Source organism: Accipiter gentilis, chromosome 6 (assembly GCF_929443795.1).
Source record: "Accipiter gentilis chromosome 6, bAccGen1.1, whole genome shotgun sequence".
Classification (NCBI taxonomy): domain Eukaryota; kingdom Metazoa; phylum Chordata; class Aves; order Accipitriformes; family Accipitridae; genus Astur; species Astur gentilis.
The window spans coordinates 6,078,473-6,089,101 of NC_064885.1; the positions used below are offsets into that span (position 1 = coordinate 6,078,473).

Here is a 10,629-nt window from a genome sequence, read left to right on the forward strand (position 1 = left end):
CCCAAGCTCCCACCCTGCGGCTCCAGCATGCCCAGGCTGACCTAGCTTCCCTCCCTGGGCCCCCGCTCCTCCTCCTGCCCTAGATTCCCTCTGTGCTTTCCCCCCCCCTCTCCCAAGAGGGTATCGGAGGCTGGATCCTGCACCCCCATCACGGGGCTGTGAGCCACACGCCTGTTGCGTGGCTCCGGCATGCAGCATCCCTTGGGTCGAGGCGAGCGCTGCCTGCCAGGCGCTGGGAGCTCTGCCAGCTCCTGTTCCCAGCCCCCCCCCCCCTCCACCTTGTCCCCGCTGCTGCATGGAGGGGGGTCCCTCAGGGGCTCCCCTGCTCCCAGTACAGCTCCAGCCTTACATCCCTATTTCCCTGCTAAGGCATCTCCTGCGGGATCCCCCTCCCGGTGTTCCTGACCCCAAGGATGCTCCCCGCCGCCATGGGGGCCATGCGGCACCTCCCTCCCCTGGCACAGCCCAAAAATAGCACTGTTCAAACAAGTGCTCTGGTTTTTAATGGCCTGTTTCTCCTGCCTGGGGGTGGAGGGGGGGGGGGGTTGTTCACCTTCCTCTGCCCTCTGCCGCAGCCCTGCTGCCCTGGGCCGGGCGGGTGCTGCAACATGCTGGGTGCTGGCACGTTTATTAGCCCCCGCGCCCAGGAAATGGAGATGTTTAGGGTTGTGCCTCTATTTACCGGGTGCGTGGGTGGCTCATGGAGAAGCAGCCCTGGCATCGCCTCCTTCCCTGCTATGGCTGTGACCCTGCTGGCAGGGGGTCAGATATGGCCCCCCCCCCCCCCCCCCCAAAGATGCGAGGCTGGCAATGGGGGCCTCAGGCTGTGCCCAGCTTTGGGATGCGGGGGCAAATGTGTTCCCTTCCCTGGATTAGGGCCATGTGGGGTGGCCGAACCTTCCTTTTACGGTAGGGATTCAGCAGAGCAAGGCCCTGGCAGCAGGCCCCGTGGGGTGAACCGGGACACCGCTATTGTCCCTGTGCCGGCTGTGGGCAGCTTTTTTTTTTTTTTGTGGGGGGGGGGGGGGTTGGTCTCCTGTGGGAGCCCCCACCCTGTCCCGGGGGGCAGTGCTGGGGCTTGGTTCCTGGTAGCAGAAGTGACGCAGCTGGGGTCCCTGGCCCGATGACAGTGGGGTGACACGGTGAGCCCCAGCCTGGGGGTGGCACAGGGGGGGTCCCTGGCCTGGAGGGCCATGAGGGGAAGGTCCCCTGCCTGTTGTTGATAGTGGCAATTTGGGGGGGGGGGGGGCCACCAGCAGCAAGGGGGTGTCAGGGGAAGACCCTCCCCATAACCAAGCAGGGTCGGTGACCCAGAGGGGTCTCCAGCACCAACAGTGGGGTGCCCGTGTGGCATGGGGGTCCCTACCCACGACAGGGGGGGGGTCACTCAGCCGAGTCCCTGACCGGGACCGGGGGAGGGGGGGGGGGGGCACAGAGGGGTCTCCACCGGCAGCAGAAGGTTACAAAGGGGTAACACAGCGGGGTCCCCAGCCGGGGGTTGTCGCCACCACCGGCAAGGCGGGAGGCGGCGGCGGCGGCGGCGGGGGGGGGGGTGTGGGGGGGCGGGGCGGAGCGGGCCGTGGGAGGTGGGGGGGGGGGCCGGTCCTACCGGGTGCCGCCCCGCCGGTCACGTAGCTCTGCGGCACCGCAGCCCCATTTACCGCGGGGCCGGAGCGCACAGCCCGCAGTCAGCGCCCACCGCCGCCCGCCCTGCACGGTAAGAGGGAACCGGGAGACCGGGGGTGGATGGGGGGGAGGGGGGGCAACCGGGGGTGCAGCCGAAGGAACCCGGAGGCGGGAGCCGGCAAGCTCCGCCGGGGTGGCTCCGTGCGGCGCCGCCGATATCCCGGGGGTCGGGTAGGACTGGAGGCGGGCTCCGGGGTAGAGGGAGCCCCGGGTATGGGGGTGTTTTTTGGGGGGTGTGAGGCCCGGAGATACCCAAGCCCAGGCGGGGCCGGTAGGGGGAATCGCCGCCCCGGGCGGGGGGAGCACCGGCTTTCTGGGTGCCGCGACGGCGGCAGCCCCGGGGGGGATCACCAACCCCGGGGTACCCCAAACCCCGGGTACCCCCAGCCCCGGGTAGTGCCGCCCCCGGGGTCTCTCCCTCCCCAGGTAGCTCCATTCCCGGGTTATTTCCATGCCTTCAGTATCCCCATCCCCGGGCTATCGCCATTCCCCGCGTACCTCCCCGCTCGGGGTATCCCCCACCCCGGTTTATCTCCATCCCCAGGCTCCCCCCCCCCCCCCCCCCGCCCCGGGGAGCTGCGCTCCCTCAAGATGGCTGGGCTGGGGGCGGGCGAGCAGGCAGCAAAATGGCTGGGAGCTCCCCGGCATCCTCCACGAGGCCCTGCCCGTCCCGGGGTGAGGGCAGCTGCCTGCTTATGCAACTCATCCTCCTCCCCACTGACCGGCAGGACCGGGATCCCAGCCCCGTGGGGGTCCCCGGTCCCCGCAGGATGAGGGTGCGTGGTAGATGGGGGGGTGCGGGGGCCCAACCCGGCTGCGCGTGACTCAAGCTCCATCCGCTCGCAGCCACCGCCACCATGACGCACCAATACCCCGCGCTGACGGCCGAGCAGAAGAAGGAGCTGTCGGACATCGCGTTGCGTATCGTGGCCCCCGGCAAGGGCATCTTGGCCGCCGATGAGTCCGTAGGTCAGTGGAAAACGGGGGGAATCTGTCCCGTCACCCCTTTTTCCCCCCCACGCCTGAGGTTGACGAGGGTGCCGGGTGCCCGCAGGGAGCATGGCGAAGCGCCTCAACCAGATTGGGGTGGAGAACACGGAGGAGAACCGCCGGCTGTACCGCCAGATCCTCTTCAGCGCCGACAGCCGGGTTAAGAAATGTATCGGGGGGGTCATCTTCTTCCACGAGACCATGTACCAGAAGGCTGACGACGGCACCCCCTTCGTCCAGATGATCAAGGACAAGGGCATCGTCGTGGGCATTAAGGTGTGGGGGGTGTCCGGTGGGTTTGCGGGGCGCTGAGGGTGCTTGCGGGGTGCTGGTGGGGCTCAGCGCTGCCTTCCTCTTCTCACCACAGGTGGACAAGGGCGTCGTGCCGCTGGCCGGGACGGATGGCGAGACCACCACGCAAGGTAGGTGGAGCGGGTAGCGGGGTGGGGGCCTTGAGGTTTGGGACTGCGGGGCTGACGCACTGCCCGGCAGGTCTGGACGGGCTGTCGGAGCGCTGTGCCCAGTATAAGAAGGATGGGGCCGACTTCGCCAAGTGGCGTTGCGTGCTGAAGATCAGCGACAACACCCCCTCCGCGCTCGCCATCATGGAGAACGCCAACGTCCTGGCCCGCTACGCCAGCATCTGCCAGCAGGTACGTGTCTGTGGCCGGGCATTGCCCCACGGGTTGGGCACTGATCCACGGGGCTCAGCATTGGCCCCGTGCCTGGTTATCACCCCACGGGGCTGGGCATCAACCTGCGGGCTTGGTAACACCTCACGTGGATGGGACCTGACCCCCAGGACAAGGCGTTGCCCCATGGGGTGGGCATCACCCATGGGACCAGGCGTCAATCCATGGAGCTGGGCATCACCCCACAAACATGGGCATTGCTCTATGGGGCCAAGAATAGACCTTCCCAGGTTGGGCATCACCCCGTGGGGCCGGGCATCACCCCAATGGGGTGGGCATCACTGACAAGGGTGGACATTGAACCTGGGGGTTGAGCATCACCCCCTGGGTCCAGGCATTGGCCCACATTGCCATGGGGCCAGGGTGATGCCCAGGGACATCCCCATGACGGCATCTGCCTGCCGTTTGCAGAACGGCATCGTGCCCATCGTGGAGCCGGAGATCCTGCCTGATGGTGACCACGACCTCAAGCGGTGCCAGTATGTGACGGAGAAGGTGAGCGGTGGGGCAGGCAGCAGGGTGGGCACCTTGCCGTGCTGTGCCACGCTGTGCCGGGAGACACCACGCTGCCCATCCTTCCCAGGTGCTGGCAGCTGTCTACAAGGCACTGAGCGACCACCACGTCTACCTGGAGGGGACCCTGCTGAAGCCCAACATGGTGACCCCCGGGCACTCCTGCCCCACCAAGTACAGCCCCGAGGAGATCGCCATGGCCACTGTCACCGCCCTGCGCCGCACTGTACCCCCAGCCGTGCCAGGTACCAGCACCGGCACGTGGCGGGGACCAGGAGGGGGATGCCCTGTGGACGTCCCAGTGCCATAATCCCGCTCTCTCCAGGTGTCACCTTCCTGTCCGGGGGTCAGAGCGAGGAGGAGGCTTCCATCAACCTCAACGCCATCAACACGTGCCCGCTGGTGCGGCCATGGGCCCTCACCTTCTCCTACGGGCGGGCGCTGCAGGCGTCGGCGCTCAGCGCCTGGCGCGGGCAGCGGGACAACGCCACCGCCGCTACCGAGGAGTTCGTCAAGCGCGCAGAGGTGATGAGGACGGGCCCCCTGCAGGAGAGGGGTGCTGAGGTTCTGCGTCCCCTGGCGTGGTGGGGACACCGAGGGCTGTGTCCCCATGGCGGGGGGTACGCCGGTGGCTGTGCCCCTCGGGATAGGGGATGGCGAGGGCCGTGTCCCACGGGGTGACGGGAGACACCAAGGGCTGTGCCCCACAGGACAAGGGATGCCGAGGACCATGGTCCCCATGGAGGGGGCACAGTACTGTCTCCATGGGGGGAAGTGAGGGCTGCGTCCCCACGGGGGAACGGGGGACGCCAAGGGCCATGTGGGATAGGCCATGCCCCCTCGGGTGACACGGGACACCGAGAGCTCTGTCCCTGTGGGAGGAGGGATGCCAAAAGCCGTGTCCCGTGGGGTGATGGGGACACACCAAGGGTTGTGCCCAGTGAGATGGGGGACACCGAGGGCTCTGTCCCCATGGGAGGGGGATGCCAAGGGCTGCGCTGTTGCAGGGGCATGGGGGATGCCAAGAACCGTGTCCCTATGAGCTGGGGGACCCTGAAGGCTTTGTCCCCAGGGACTGGGGGACCCCAAGGGCCATACCCCACAGTGGTGGGGGGGGGGGGGGGCGGGGGGCACACCCCATGGGGGGCCGCTGACATTTCCTTTTCCCGCAGGTGAACGGGCTGGCGGCGCTGGGCAAGTACGAGGGCAGCGGGGACGACTCGGGGGCCGCCGGGCAGTCCCTTTACGTGGCCAACCATGCCTACTGAGCCCCGGCCGGGCGCGCCCCCGGCCCCCGCCCCGGCCCCCTCCCCGCCACTGCTCACACCCCGCTTCCACCCCAGCCACCCAGGGGAGCAGCCACGCGGGGAGGGGAAGGGGATCGCGTCCCGCCGGCTGGCCCTACACCACCGCGTCCGCAGATGAAGTGGGGGGCCCGGGTTACCCGGCCTCCGGAGGGAGCCACCCGGGTGCCCCTTTGGTGGGGGGCTCCGGCCAGGCCGTTTTGTGTGCGTGTGGGGGTCGAGGCCCGGCCACGTGGGGGGCAGGAGGGGAGGCCTGGGGGGTGCCCCTGCCCTGCCGTAGCTTCGCAGTCCCGGTCGCTGCCGCCCTTGGGGCGCCTGTGTTGTGTTCGCCGTGTGCACCCCGTGTACCAAATAGCCTAACAACAAATAAACGGTAGAGACATCGCTGTGCCGCCTCCTCCCTCGCTGCCGGGCACCCTGGGACCGTGCCCTTCCCCATCCCGGGTTGCCCCGTCCCTCCTCCGGCTCTGGGCACCACCCGCAGCCCGTTGTGCTCATCCATGCAATGAGCTGTGCCTGGTCTCAGCTCACCCACACCCATCGTGAGGCTCTGAGAGCCGGTGGTGGTGGGGGGGTGGCTGGGCTCTCCCTACGGGCCGTGGGGCGGGTGAGGAGCCCCTGTGAAGTCCCTGTTCCCCCCCCACTCCGACCTTTTCCCGGCCGCGGTGCTCGGCGCTGGCGCAGGCGCCCGCTGGGCCCCCTCCCGCCGGCGCAGGGGCACGGCCTGTCCCTCCGCGGCACTCGTAGAGGCCGTGCGGCCAAAGCCCGCCTCCTCGGGGGCGGTGCCGCGCTTTGATTGGTGCTCCTTCCCGCCCGTCTGCGCCGCCGTTCTCCGGACTCGGCTTCTATTGGCTGTTCTGAGGACTGGGCGCTCTGAATGGCTGGACTGGGCGTAGGCCCCGCCCTCTCGGATGACACAGGAAGTGAAGATGGCGGCGGCGGCGGCGATGGCGGCGGATGAAGCAGGTACCGGCGGCACCCGGGTGCCCGGCGCTCGCTCGCTTTCCTTCAGCCCCGGTCCCCGCCCCGTCCCCGGGGAGCCGGGTCGGTGCTGAGCGCTGTCCCCGCAGAGCGGGCGCGGGGCCGGCGGGCCGCCCTGTCCTTCGCGGCCATCGCTGTGGTGTTGGGGCTGCCCCTGTGGTGGAGGACGACCGAGACCTACCGCGCCGCCCTGCCCTATGGGGACATCGAGGGGCTGGGACAGCTGCCGGTGAGCACCGGGAGGGGGGCCGGGTGCCCTGGGTCCTCGGGGGTTGACACCGGGCTGACGCTGTCTCCGCTCAGTTCCAGCTGGCGGTCCCCGTCGCCGTGGTCTTCGCCCCGGGGTCGGTGCCCGGGGACCTGCCGAGGCCGCTGCCGTTCAGGGACGTGCAGGAGATGGAGATTTCCGTCAACCGTGAGAGACATCTCTGGCTGTCACTGTCCTGTCCGTCTGTCCGTCCCTCCTGGGTGGCCTCATCCTTCACCGGGGCGGGGGGGTCCCTACGTCCCCACAGCTTTTCTCCCTGGCTGTCAGCCCGGAGCTCCCCGGACCCCCACCCCACGTTCGCCAGTATCATCCTGTCATGAGCTGGCGGTACAGCGGAGCACTGGGGACGACAAGTTCCCGGGGGTGCCAAAGGGAAGAAACCAGCTCCCCTTCCTGGGGATGGGGGTGATGGCAGCCCTCGGAGGGTGGGATGTGCCCTGGGTGGCATGGGGCTGTCCTGCCCGCCAGCGTGGACCGGCTGAGGCCACGTGTCGTGGTGGGTCACTCAGCTGAGGTTAGGGCTGGTGCCCAAAGGACCTTGTGGCATGTGTCTCCCTGGCGCTGTCCCTTGTCCCTCTTAGCACCTGGCTCTTACAAAGGGTGCGAGGGCCAGGATTAGCAGATTCACTCAGGCTTTCTCCCCTGGCAGTGAGACCCAGCATCACGTCCCGCTACGAGACGGTCTATCGCAGGACCGCGTCTCAGGAGGAGGCAGCGCTGGATGTGGCTACTGCACGAGGTACTGGGACGAGAGATTGCAGTTAGCTGGAGGAGCTCTGTGGCAGAGCAGGCTCCTCTTTCTGAAGCTGGTTGAGCAAAGGACTCGGCTTTGCTGCATCTCAGGGTGGGATGGGGATTGGAGTGAAATTCCCAACCCTGCTAATGCCTCCATTTTCCCTAGAGGCTGACGCTGCTCTGCACCCATTGCAGGACACCTTGTTGGGCTCTCTGACCGTGTACGTGGTCCCCGAAACCTCCTCTCTCCTGCCTCAGGTAGGGAGCAGCACCCTGCGGTGCCAGCCTCTGCACGCTTCACCCCTCGAAGGTGCCCTGGGAGGAGGCACCAGATGTTGCGTCCCCAGGTTGTCGCAGGTGGCACCGTGCTGTTCCCTGGCGCGTTGACAGGAGCCAGCCTTGTTCCTGGCCCTCACCTCTGCCCCTTCCCCAGGGCATCAACGTCTACGTGGGGAAGCACCGCAGTGCCCTGGTGAGGGCTGGGGGGGGCCTGGCTGCTCTCCGCACCCGCCTCCAGCAGCTCACGCAGGTGATGTCCTTCACGGCCAGCTCCATCTCCGCCGCCCTCTCAGACCGCGTGCCCAATGGCCAGCTGGGCCCTGATGCCCGGCGGCACTTGAAATCCAGCCTGGGTATGGATGTGCACCCCAGCCCCATTCTCTGACCTGGGAAAAGCCCCCGGTCTCTGGGGGGAGATCCCGTTCCTGGTGTACTTTTAGTATCCCTGGATGTCTTCTGGGGTGACAGACCCCGGGGTCTTCCCTTTGCCCTTGGCAGTTGCTCTGGGCCAAGATCCATGCTGCGGTCGCTGTGTGTTGGGGCACTGGTGCGTGGCCCCGCACTGGGGAGGGCCAGGGAGGAGGGGGTTGGGTTCTGCCGCTCTTGGGAGCTCTGTCATGGCCACGTGCCCGGCCTCAGCATCAACAGGCAGTAGCTGTGCCAGTGCCTCACAGACTGTGTGTCCTCGGCAGGGTATGAGATCACCTTCAGCCTGCTGAACCCCGACCCCAAGTCCCATGCCGTGGACTGGGATATCGAGGATGCCGTGAACCGCTACGTGCAGCCTGTCCTGGACAAACTGAGTTTGGTGGCCAACTTCTCTGTGGACTCGCAGGTGAGGACTGGGAGAGGCGATGGGGAGAGCCCGGCCCTGGGCCTTGCCAGGTGCCCCGAGACGCGCTTTTCTGCCAGCAACGTCTTTGTTGTGTGCCTGCAGATCCTGTACTACGCTGTCCTAGGAGTGACACCACGCTTTGACAAGGAGTCCTCCAGCTTCCTCTTGAGCGCTCACAGCCTCCCGCACGTCATCAACCCTGTGGAGGCCCGGCTGGGTGAGCGCTGTGCTCCTGACCTGGCTCTTGTGGGACCGGGCTCTGCTGAGGGAGGAGGGGACAGCTGTGCCTGGGGCCTGTGCCCCTTCCCTCCCTGCAGCACCGTGCCCTGCCAGCCCCGGGTGGGAGTGAGGGTGACCGAGACCTGCTGGGCTGGCAGTTCTGCTCAGAGCTTGCTGTGGAAGGAGGAGCTGGGCTGGGCTCTGCCTCAGCGCTGCGCATGGGTGGTCTGCTCTCACTGTCCCTGCCAGCCAGGGGAGTTCTTTGACTCTGTCCCGCTGCAGGCTCCAGCGCTGCCTCGCTCTACCCCGTGCTGAACTTCCTGCTGTATGTGCCAGAGCGCTCCCACTCCCCTCTGTACATCCAGGACAAGGATGGAGCCCCAGTGAGCACCAACGCCTTCCACAGCCCCCGCTGGGGCGGCATCATGGTAGGGGGCCATGGGGGTGCTGGCAGTGCCCAGACAAGGAGGTGGCTTCACATCCCCAGCGAGTGCTGGTGGCCCTGCCAGCCCTGGGGCTCCGGCTGTGCCTGGGTGACATGCTCTCCTGCAGGTTTACAACGTTGAAGCCCCTGCTTCCCCCCAAGTCTCCCTCCCGCTGCACGTGGATGTGGACATGGTACGAGTGATGGAGGTTTTCCTGGCCCAGCTCCGGTGAGGATGCTCTCTTCCCTCCCCGGGCCTCTGTGCGCTCTCCTGGCACATGTGGAAATCAGGGGGGGGTCAGAGCAGGCTGTACCCATGCAGCTTGTTCGCTTCTCCGTGGGCTCTGGGAGGCTGAGGGGGGCTTTTTGTGGCTTTCGAGATGCTGACCACTGGCCAGCACTGCTCTCTGGCCAGGGGTGCTGGCGTATCTTCCATCTCCTGAGGTAGGTGGCTTGTCTTGTCCTGCCCTGCATCCAGGAGGCCATTAGGCATGGTCGAGCCCCGCAAGGACTGAATGCAGCAGGGAAGGGGAAGAGCAGGGAGTGCATGAGGGACTGCAGGTTTGCGATGTGGGCTGGGACCTTCCCCTCTACTCCCAGGTTACTCTTTGGGTTATCTCGGGAGGAGCTGCCCCCCGAGTTCCTGCTGGAGAGCCCAGGGAACGAGGGGCTGGCTGACTGGGAGCTGGACCGCCTGCTCTGGGCCCACACTGTGGAGAACATTGCCACTGTGTCCACCACCTTGACCTCACTGGCCCAGCTCTTGGACAAGATCGGGAACATTGTCATCAAAGATGATGTCGCCTCTGAGGTAGGGCTGGGGCACCCTGAGGTGGGGAGCGGAGGGGGACCATGAGCTCTCGCTGGTGTGGTGCTGGGAGCAAAGCTCCCAGACTGTTCCTGTGGTCCTCCCTGGCCGGGCACTGACCGTTGGTGTTGTTCCCACACAGGTGTACCAAGCGGTGGCCTCGGCGCAGAGTGCCATGGCCGAGCTGGCCGCGGGCCACCTGCACTTGGCTTTCCAGGCCAGCAAGGAGGCAGTCACCTCCTCGGAGCGGGCCTTCTTTGACCCATCTCTCCTCCATCTCCTCTACTTTCCTGACGACCAGAAATTTGCCATCTACATCCCGCTCTTCCTGCCTATGGCCGTCCCCATTCTCCTCTCCCTGGCCAAGATCGTCCGGGAGGCCAGGCAGCGTGAGAAGGAGCCCACCAAGATGGACTGAGCCCATGGTGATGGTGTCCCCTCTTGGGGCTGGGGCTGTCCCCGCTTTGTGGAGTGTGTTGTCACGGACCCATGGCCAAAGAAGGCACCCCAGAACGGCGTTAAGGCCAGGCTGCGGCCAAGATGGAAGAGCGGGAAGAGAGGGTGCTTTGAGGGGTGGGAGATGCTCTCAATCTGGCTCCTGAGCCCTCCATCCTGAAAGGCAGAGAGATCATAGAGGAGGGCGGGGGGGGACCTCCCTGTGTGCACCCCTCGCCCTGCACTGTGTTCAGAACATGCTGCTGTATAAATAAAGAAAACCCCCAGTTTTGCGGGGGGGGGCTGGTGTAGGGCTGTGTGACCCTCCTCTCGTTAGCCTTCCGTGGGGGTGCCGGTTGCCTTACATTCCCCCGGCCTGGCTTGCCTGCCCCCCTCCCCCCCCCGGTTGCTTTTATGGGGGGGTGGCTCCTGTCTTTCAGGGATTTAGCCCAAAACGTTT

General features: G+C 66.7%; 2 protein-coding genes across 3 annotated transcripts; both read left to right on the forward strand.

The window, feature by feature from the left end:
* The first annotated feature begins 1,587 nt into the window (after positions 1 to 1,587).
* On the forward strand, positions 1,588 to 5,571 carry ALDOC (aldolase, fructose-bisphosphate C). The gene is made up of 9 exons (XM_049802772.1): positions 1,588 to 1,717; positions 2,533 to 2,655; positions 2,741 to 2,952; positions 3,044 to 3,098; positions 3,169 to 3,329; positions 3,780 to 3,863; positions 3,952 to 4,126; positions 4,207 to 4,406; positions 5,054 to 5,571. The coding sequence occupies exons 2-9, from the start codon at positions 2,544 to 2,546 to the stop codon at positions 5,147 to 5,149; spliced, it is 1,095 nt and encodes a 364-aa protein (XP_049658729.1). The 5' UTR covers positions 1,588 to 1,717; positions 2,533 to 2,543; the 3' UTR covers positions 5,150 to 5,571.
* A 503-nt stretch (positions 5,572 to 6,074) lies between these two features.
* Positions 6,075 to 10,480, forward strand: PIGS (phosphatidylinositol glycan anchor biosynthesis class S). 2 transcript variants are annotated; one of them, XM_049802768.1, is made up of 12 exons: positions 6,075 to 6,151; positions 6,256 to 6,395; positions 6,470 to 6,581; positions 7,084 to 7,173; positions 7,336 to 7,427; positions 7,603 to 7,801; positions 8,141 to 8,283; positions 8,386 to 8,500; positions 8,785 to 8,930; positions 9,055 to 9,155; positions 9,527 to 9,737; positions 9,877 to 10,480. In XM_049802768.1, the coding sequence occupies exons 1-12, from the start codon at positions 6,097 to 6,099 to the stop codon at positions 10,150 to 10,152; spliced, it is 1,680 nt and encodes a 559-aa protein (XP_049658725.1). In that variant the 5' UTR covers positions 6,075 to 6,096; the 3' UTR covers positions 10,153 to 10,480. The 2 variants fall into 2 exon arrangements, with proteins under 2 accessions (XP_049658725.1, XP_049658726.1); XM_049802769.1 differs by lacking the exon at positions 7,603 to 7,801 and having other exon boundaries at positions 7,365 to 7,427.
* Positions 10,481 to 10,629: the final 149 nt, after the last annotated feature.